Genomic DNA, 8,115 nt, shown 5'->3' with positions numbered 1-8,115 from the left:
CGTTCGTCCCTTGCTACATAGAAAACGAATCGCACTTCGTTGCTCGTGCGCCATGGACGTGTGAAGCACAACCGCCATCTTTCAACAACTAACAACAGCGCCGTGCCGCGGCGTTACCGGCAGATAAGGCTGGGCCGGTCCAAGAAAGGTCCACCTCCGGGAACGGACATGTTGACTTCGCATTTACAGGCGAAATCTTGCTGCAGTAGCTTCTACCTCTTTCCATCTTCCCCTATCTCGTCCCCTAGTTTAGGGTAGCAAACCGGAGGCTAACCAGAGTTAACCGACCTACCTGCCCTTTCTCACTTGCATCTCTACCTCTGCCCGCGAAGATTATTGTGCTGTGCCGTGAAGTGTGCATGTACGCGTTCCACAGAAGCAGTTTGCTGTGGAGCTCTCATCATCATCATATTCACCATATGACCGCCTTCCTTGCTCTTCACGTCCTTTCTCTGTTATTCCCCCAAGCACTTTTCCCAGCGTGGAGTAGCAGCCGAGAGGCACTTCACTGAGGCCGACCTCTCCACATTTCTGCCATTAAAAATTATCTCTCTCTCTCCCTTTCTCATGGCTAAAAAAAATAGGGGCAAGGACTTTGTGAATCGCCTTCGCAGATAACATCGCTACTTATACGTTTTCTGGGCCATGTTAGATCGTTCAGGGATTCTTACAATGATTGAGTTGTACGCGTATATACCACTGATCGATGGTGCGTGGAAAAAAAATGTCTTTAAAATGTGTCTGAGCGTGTGTAAAAAAATGCGGCGTTTAAAGCACGGTGGCTTAGAGTAAAAGATGCTCTCTCGAACCTTACTCCGCCATCTAGGTTCAGTGCATTATTTAGATTTTTTTTTCTTTTTTACAGCGCCATGGGGTACAGTTAGTGACAAGGCACTCACTTCATCGCTTTCGTATATTCGCAGCGATCATCATCACCTCTTGTCTTCTTCGATCACGTTCATTCGCTTGTCTTCCAAATGAAGGCTTTAGTCTGTCACATTCACAGCAAGTGGCGGAGATGTCCGTCCACTCCGTTGTCCCTCGCGTTCCGTGTGCTCCTGGAGCCGCATTCGAGTCACCGCCTGCCCCGTACACGCCCAGCCATGTGTCTGCGAAACAACTCGAGCTCCAGCAGTGCGGCAGCCCTCACAGTGCCGCCTCCATCGACGCTAACAGTAAGCTACACTGCCCAGCGTTATCCGCGATTCCTTTCTGAGCAGCACACTGACAATGTTGATTACTGGCTCGCTAAATATAACCGCACCAGTTATTTCTGCCAGTATCATGACGGCCACTGTATTTGCAGATCGTCGGATTGGACTCGAGAACTAACCCCCCCCCCCATATATATATATATATATATATATATATATATATATATATATATATATATATATATAGAGGCTACATTTAGACCGTATAGATTTCTTATAAGAAAGCTATACGTGCAGCGAAAGTGGCGTTATTGCAAGAGTTCCAGGTGATGGTTACATACTTTGCCGCTGAAAACGTAAGCTTCAGGAAATTTGGGTGCTCTAAGGTAACGCCACTGCAAACTGTTTATATTCTTTTTTTTTCATTAGCCCTCGGCGACTGATCAAAACATTTCGGGCCACGCCCATTTATTCTTTCTGTCACGCCGCGTCACGAAAACCGTGAAAAAAAATCTATCACAAAAAGATGTGTACATACAGATCGTTCACGACGAGACCGAACAAAACACAAACATTTCTTTCCGATTCTACGCATTTGCAGTCATTAGCCGCCCACTAATAGTGAAAATTTCTTGAGTCGCGCCTATTTCGCCTGTCTGCCACGCTACGGCACAAAATCGCAAAAACTAACCACGTCAAAGTGATGTGTACGCACTAGCTATTCATTATTATGCCGAACAAAACTGAACTTATCTTTTTATAACCGGCGATTGCGCCCTTCCCCAAAAGAATACAAGGTTGCTGCCCGCCGAACGCTCTGGCGCTCACTGCTCCGATCTGCCGGCGAGAATGGATTTCTTTCCTTACAGTAAAACGTTTGCGTGGCAGTATGACCTTGTCGAGCACCTTCGACAAGTAAACGAAATCGTTCAACCAGCTCTTCTTCACTGCCGATCAGTTTTGGCGGCATTGCTGCATTGCATTGCACTGCATTGCATTGCATGCCACAGCGATCGTCGACGAGCCACCGCATGCTGAGCCAGGAGGAGAAGACCAATCGTAGACGCTGGCACTGCTCTCCTGTCCCGGTAACTTATACTTTGCACTAGCTATAGGCCCCACCGAAGCCCTGTCCACTTCTTCGTGCTCCTTGCCTCCTGTCAGCCACTTATATCAGGAAAACCTGTCACGGTGGGCAACGTTATTCGCTGTCAGACCAACCAAAAGTGAGCTCCTGTAAACGAGAAGAGCGTTTGATTGGGCTGTTCAAGCAACGGTATTGGTCACCACCCATGCTTTCGACGTAAGTTAGACATCAGGAGATTGGAATAAAATCATAATGACACAGCTTTACGGTATAAAATGCCCCTGGTTAACAAAGAATCATTCACTTTTTTCTTGGTGCCAGGAGGGCAGGTTAAATGGCAATTTTGGAGGTAGTGACATTTTAATGCAACCACTTTTGTAAAGATAATAATAATTGCACCTAATTCGAGCTACTCTTCATCGAATTTCAAACACGATCAAGACAATATCGAAATGTAGCGTGTCCGGCAGCTACGTCTGACGGAAAGGCCCGTGAAGAAGTTTGCGACATTTTTTTTAATGATGGCATGTCACTACAAATCCTGGTCGGCACACAGTCACACATGCTTGCCAGACAAATTGTTCAAAGCAGGGAACATCGTAAAGCAATGAATACTGTCTAAACATGCGCATTTATAGCATGTAGCTTGTTACTTAAAGTCACACAAGTATCGTAGAACTTGTGGTAGGAGGAAAGAAAGAAACGTGTGCGGCAGTGGTCGAGCCGCCAGAAGAATGATGAAAAAAGCAAAAGTGAAGTCACAATTATAGCTCTCTGCATTGCACACGCTGCACTGTAAACCTGGCGGTACGATATGTGTGCCACATTGGGGGCAGTTTCTGGGAAATAATGCCATTATTATACACCTGCTTATGTTACTAGCAGTGCCGCGAATACTGGACACTGGAGTTTCCGTTGTGTCAGTTGCACGAAGTACAGAGGAAACGTAGGGCTCTTTCAGTGAAGCTACAAGCCATAGCTAGCTAAAGAGGCTAGCTGTAGCTGTAGGCTAGCTAGAAGAAGCTATAACTCGTGGACAGTGTAGCCAGCAGAAGAATCTGTTGTTTGGCTAGCAGTTACCGGGAGCCAAGAAACGCCGGACACGAACGTGGCATGGAGTGAGACAGACAGTCAGTCAAGCATGGTGAATTGAAGACTTGACTTGCACTGTAATTGCTCTTCGCAGTCCAAGGATCCCGTCCGGGTGCTCGTGACTGGCGCTGCAGGACAGCTCGCCTATTCGCTGGCACCTATCATAGCCAAGGGACACGTGTTTGGCCCTGACCAGGCGAGTTGCATTGTAAAACGCTTTACACTTGTGGTGGTGGTGAGGAGGTGGGGGGTGGGGCGAAGAACATTATGCGTTCTGTGCGACAAAGGCGCATTTTTGTATTTTGCTCAAGTGAATAGGTTTGTCAAATTTTCGCTTAGACCTTTATCGACATTCACTTATGGCCGAATATACGAGACTATCACCATGTGTCTATTCTAGCGTGACCATAGAATATGTTCAAATATTCGGGCTCGAGTTCGCAGCTAGAATTCATTTCGGCACAGTCAATAGGCAACAGTGACTGGTCACTTCACGTCACCTGCTGCGATCGCTGCCTAGCCAGAATATGCCGCTAATCCTGTGTACTGACTGAAAGACTCTCTGACGCCCGGTACATTTTTGTCGGGTAAGAAGAGTGATTAGTAAGGAATTATATGAAGCAATTGAACCTTTGTAGGTCTAAGTAATTCAACCTATATAACGGGTAGCTGTTACTCGCTCCTCCTTTGTTTTTTATGACTTCTGGTTTTCAGTGGAGGTCAGCATAAGTGTGCATTCCTTTTTGTATGTTTATTTCAAATAAAAGAGTAGTAATACGGCGATCGTGCCTGGATCGATATCATGGCGACAGCGACACAGGCAGGATAAATACTGCCGCACCCAGACGAATACTAGCTACTGAGTTACCGTTATTTTGGATGTGCACCTCTCGACTCGATCCGATAAACAAGTCTTTTGTGCGACCTGCCTAGTACAATGCACTCTCTCTTTGTTCTGTGGTGCACAGATGCATGCGATTGATTGTCCCTACTTCCATAAGTGCCCGAACTCACAGGTATTGGTCAGAATGTTCATTAAGCATAGTAGCTGAATTCGAACCTTCTAAACCTTCCACCCTTGCATACGTAGTGGCGCTGGAGGTATTGCATTTACAGTATAATATATTTGAGCATTGCTGGGCATTGCTGACCCATCTGTTGCTGCCGGAGTATTTTTTTTTTTTACTGAGTCAGATTTTCAGTTTGAAAATATCACCTCTCTAACATCTCTACTTCAACAGTACAAAATAGAAAAAAAATTCTACTGAGCCAACATATTTTGAACCGTTTTGTGTGAAGGAGATCGTTAAAGTGGTATGAAAAAGTAACAAAAAAGCTTGAAAAGAAAAACTTGCAACCAAGCGTTTTTCTTTTTCAGATTCTCCGCTGCGATTCGTGACAAATTTATCGCGCTCCTTGGCACAAAGTGTCGTAACACTTAGACACCAGTTTAGTATTTTGAATCTAGTTTAGACCAAGTGGCCGAAATACATATTTATGTATACGCGACACACCAGCAACATGAGACACATAAACACCGAATCGACACTCTCAAAAATTTACAATCGCGAAGAGAAAGCACCTTTTCCTGACCACATGAAACTGCTTCATCTTTCGTAACACGAAGTGGAAGGAGCAATCAAAGTGACGAAATTATGCAATCTAGGGGCGGTGAAAATATGCGACTGAAAATGCCGTCCTAGTTTAAGTTTGTGGGAACAGTTCCCCCACTCCTGTCAAACTGCGTGACTCCTACGCTGGCTTCGCAAAATCTATTTTAGAAAGACAAGCGTTCGAAACTCTCTTTCAATACACAATCGCTGTTGGACTGCAGATTCCGAAAGCCCTTCCGTGATCTGAAAAAAGCATGCGTTGCAGAGTTTGCACCGGTGATTTCAAAAGTTCTGCCACAACTAGTGATCTCGTGCAAGACTACCTCCTTGTTGCTCGGAACACTTCAGCACCGCATTTGTCAGTCCGCTTTAGAGGGCCCCTAAGCAGCATCTGAACTCGAAAGTTTGGTCTATAGTGGCACCAGTCTCCAATGAACACACATCGGGTAGAATTTTCCGAAATTATGCCCTAATAGCAAAGTTACAGGCGTTTGGGGAGCGACTACGCGGCCTCCATGCACGGCTTCTCGCTCGCCTTCAGCGTACCTTCCCCACGGGTGCTTTCCCCTCCTCGCCGCGTGCTCCCACCAACGCCATGCAGTGGAGCATGAGCATCAGGCTGCGTCAACCCACCATAATAAATCACCCTCCGCGCGACGCCGACTGAATGGAAACTTCACAGAAGAATCCGTGGCGCGCAGTGGGCGAGTATTCCTGGATTCTCAGAACGCACAGCCGGCTCTCGTTACGTTGGCGCCATCGTCCCTCATCGACCGACCAATCGACAGCTTTTACCGTACTGGCATCACAACGTGCGAAAGAGGGACCGGAATGGCCTCGAGAGACGGCAAGATTTGTTTTTAATTTCTTCCTTTTGTTTTACTTGTACCTTTCCCGCGTTACGTAGCACATTCAAGTTCGCCACAGACGAAGGTCGGAGTATTCTGTACACGATGCGCGTGTTTATTTGTAATGTCGTTAAACTAACAAATCTGTTTTTTTTTAATATTGATTGAGCGACCGCGGTGGCCCAGTATGCCTATGGCGCGGAACTGTTCAGCTCGAGGTCGCGCATTCAATCGCCGCCGCGTTTAGACGGTGGCGAAATGCAAAAAACGCCCGTGCACAATAGATTTAGGTGCACGTCCAAGAACTCTATAGGTGGTCACAATTAGTCCGCCATTCCCCGCTACGGCGTGCCTCCTAATCAGATTGCGGTACGTGAAACACGAGAATTTAAATTTGTTTTGAATGTTTATTGAGAGGCGCGGTACTTGCAGCCCGTGATCTTGCACCTGCTGGACGTCCCCAAGGGGATGAAGGCCCTCGACGGCGTCGTCATGGAGCTCTTCGACTGCGCCTTCCCTCTGCTCAAGGGTGAGTCGTGTTCCTTTCGAGCGAGTGAAGATGCACTCGCATGCAAGCCACGCAGTGCGCTATACGTTTCCGTCACGGTGGGCGCGCGCGCACTAGACCGCAGCATCCGCAATTTGAGCCCTTGTCTCGACCACGTAGCGTGCCCGCCCCGCATATGCAAGATCGTTACGGGGGATTAAGTACGCGTTCATTTGGCGGAACCCCCAGCTCAAGCGTTTGTGGATGCCATCTCCTTGTCACTACTTAGCCCTCCCCATGCTATCTGTACCTTATTGTTCTAGTGCATTTCGTAATGCTATGTTGTCTTCACCCAGACATCCAAGTGTAAGAATATCCTGCGTATGTCCTTTGTTTACGTTGTCGCACAAATCACTGATATCGAGCAACGTACGCTATGTATAAAGTTTGGTTTTCTGCTCTAGCTATTTCTATAGACTGTGATAGCAAATAGGTTATTATCTATGCGCATTCTAAAGCTATTTTGTAGCTTTCCCATATCGCACTTTGTTCTGACCACGCTTCAAACTTGAAATTTTTATGGTTTAATTCCATCGTTAGCCTGTATACTTCTCACGATATCGTCATCAGTCACTATAATATTGTATTTGTTCCATCTCATGGATTAGGTTCATCCTACCATGTGGCCAGCTATCTGGGATTCCGTTTTCATCTATGATCTTTTTTTCGAATGATTTTTGTAGTGCACCTTTGCTTTCTGGCCCAAGTTTGTCGATTAGCCTGGTCAGTATTCCGTCCCGTCCGGCTGCTGTACAGCTTTGTAATTTTTCTTTCACCTTTACCCAGCCGAGATTGTTCAGAAGCAGTTCTTTTTCTGTATCAGCTTCCCTTCCCTGTCTGACCTCGTCTGCATCTTCGCTGGTATTGAATTTCTCAGCTTTGTTTCCAGTAGCGTATTTAATTCATTGCGTCTTCTCCCCCCAACTTATTCTCCCCTCCTCATTTTGTATGCAACGCTCTGCAATCTCACTCTTTTTTTTTCTGCAGCTATATTTCACGTTTTTCCATAATATTCTAGGAGTCATTTTGGTTTTCTCAGGTACTCCTGAAAGCCAGCAATAATTTTTGCCTTCGGTCTCCTCCTGAACCAGATTCTGGAGTTGTCATCTTCTATATAGATGTAACTGCCATTTTGTGTCTATGTCCCCCTGGGACTGCTCTATCTTTCCCGCATGTCTCTGTTATGTGGATACTTTGCGCCGCTATTCGCTTGCGTCCCTGATTCCCTAATTCGACCAGCTATGTGGTTTTCTTTATCCTTTCCAACAAATATTTGTTAATATTACTCATCTACTCAAGTTCACTGCAGTGCCAGTCTTTTCGCATGTGCGCATGCGCGTGCGTGTTCACATTCCCTGCTGTTGCTTGTCATTGAAGTTTAATTTCAGTCTCTCAGTGCATCTCCCCTTTATTCCCTTTTTTGATATCCAGAGTACAAACTCATATGTTCCTTGCAATTCCTGCTTCTCGTTACTTCGTCATCTATTCGCTTATTAGCCAACTGGCTGCATATTTCTTCTGACATCAGAGCGTAACCGACAGTTGACTGCTTGTTTCCGGAGTCCTGCCTTTACCTCCACACTTCCGTTCCCGAATCAATATTGCCAGATTGTGCAGCTCACTCGGGTCAAAATATAGTTTTTCGTTACAGTCCGTGTGTCCATCCATGCCTTCTATGTGCCCGTTCAAACGGCCTAGAAATATTTCTGTCTTAATCCTGAACTATTTGATCTCTTCATGAAGACAGTGAGCTAGCTCTTCATTTTCTTGCCTA

At 46.1% G+C, this 8,115-nt stretch overlaps 1 protein-coding gene across 1 annotated transcript in view; it reads left to right on the top strand.

The window, feature by feature from the left end:
* The first annotated feature begins 865 nt into the window (after positions 1-865).
* LOC135899667 (malate dehydrogenase, cytoplasmic-like) overlaps positions 866-8,115 on the top strand; it is a 32,329-nt gene continuing 25,079 nt past the window's right edge. Inside the window, exons 1-3 of the mRNA XM_065428984.1 lie at positions 866-1,175; positions 3,428-3,529; positions 6,227-6,323. Coding sequence (XP_065285056.1) covers positions 978-1,175; positions 3,428-3,529; positions 6,227-6,323 — 397 coding nt within the window. The 5' untranslated portion in view covers positions 866-977. The remainder of the gene's footprint in view (positions 1,176-3,427; positions 3,530-6,226; positions 6,324-8,115) is intronic.

The sequence above is a fragment of the Dermacentor albipictus genome, chromosome 7 (genome assembly GCF_038994185.2).
Source record: "Dermacentor albipictus isolate Rhodes 1998 colony chromosome 7, USDA_Dalb.pri_finalv2, whole genome shotgun sequence".
Classification (NCBI taxonomy): domain Eukaryota; kingdom Metazoa; phylum Arthropoda; class Arachnida; order Ixodida; family Ixodidae; genus Dermacentor; species Dermacentor albipictus.
Note: the sequence above shows the minus strand (reverse complement) of the source record. Positions and strands in the feature narration are given on the sequence as shown.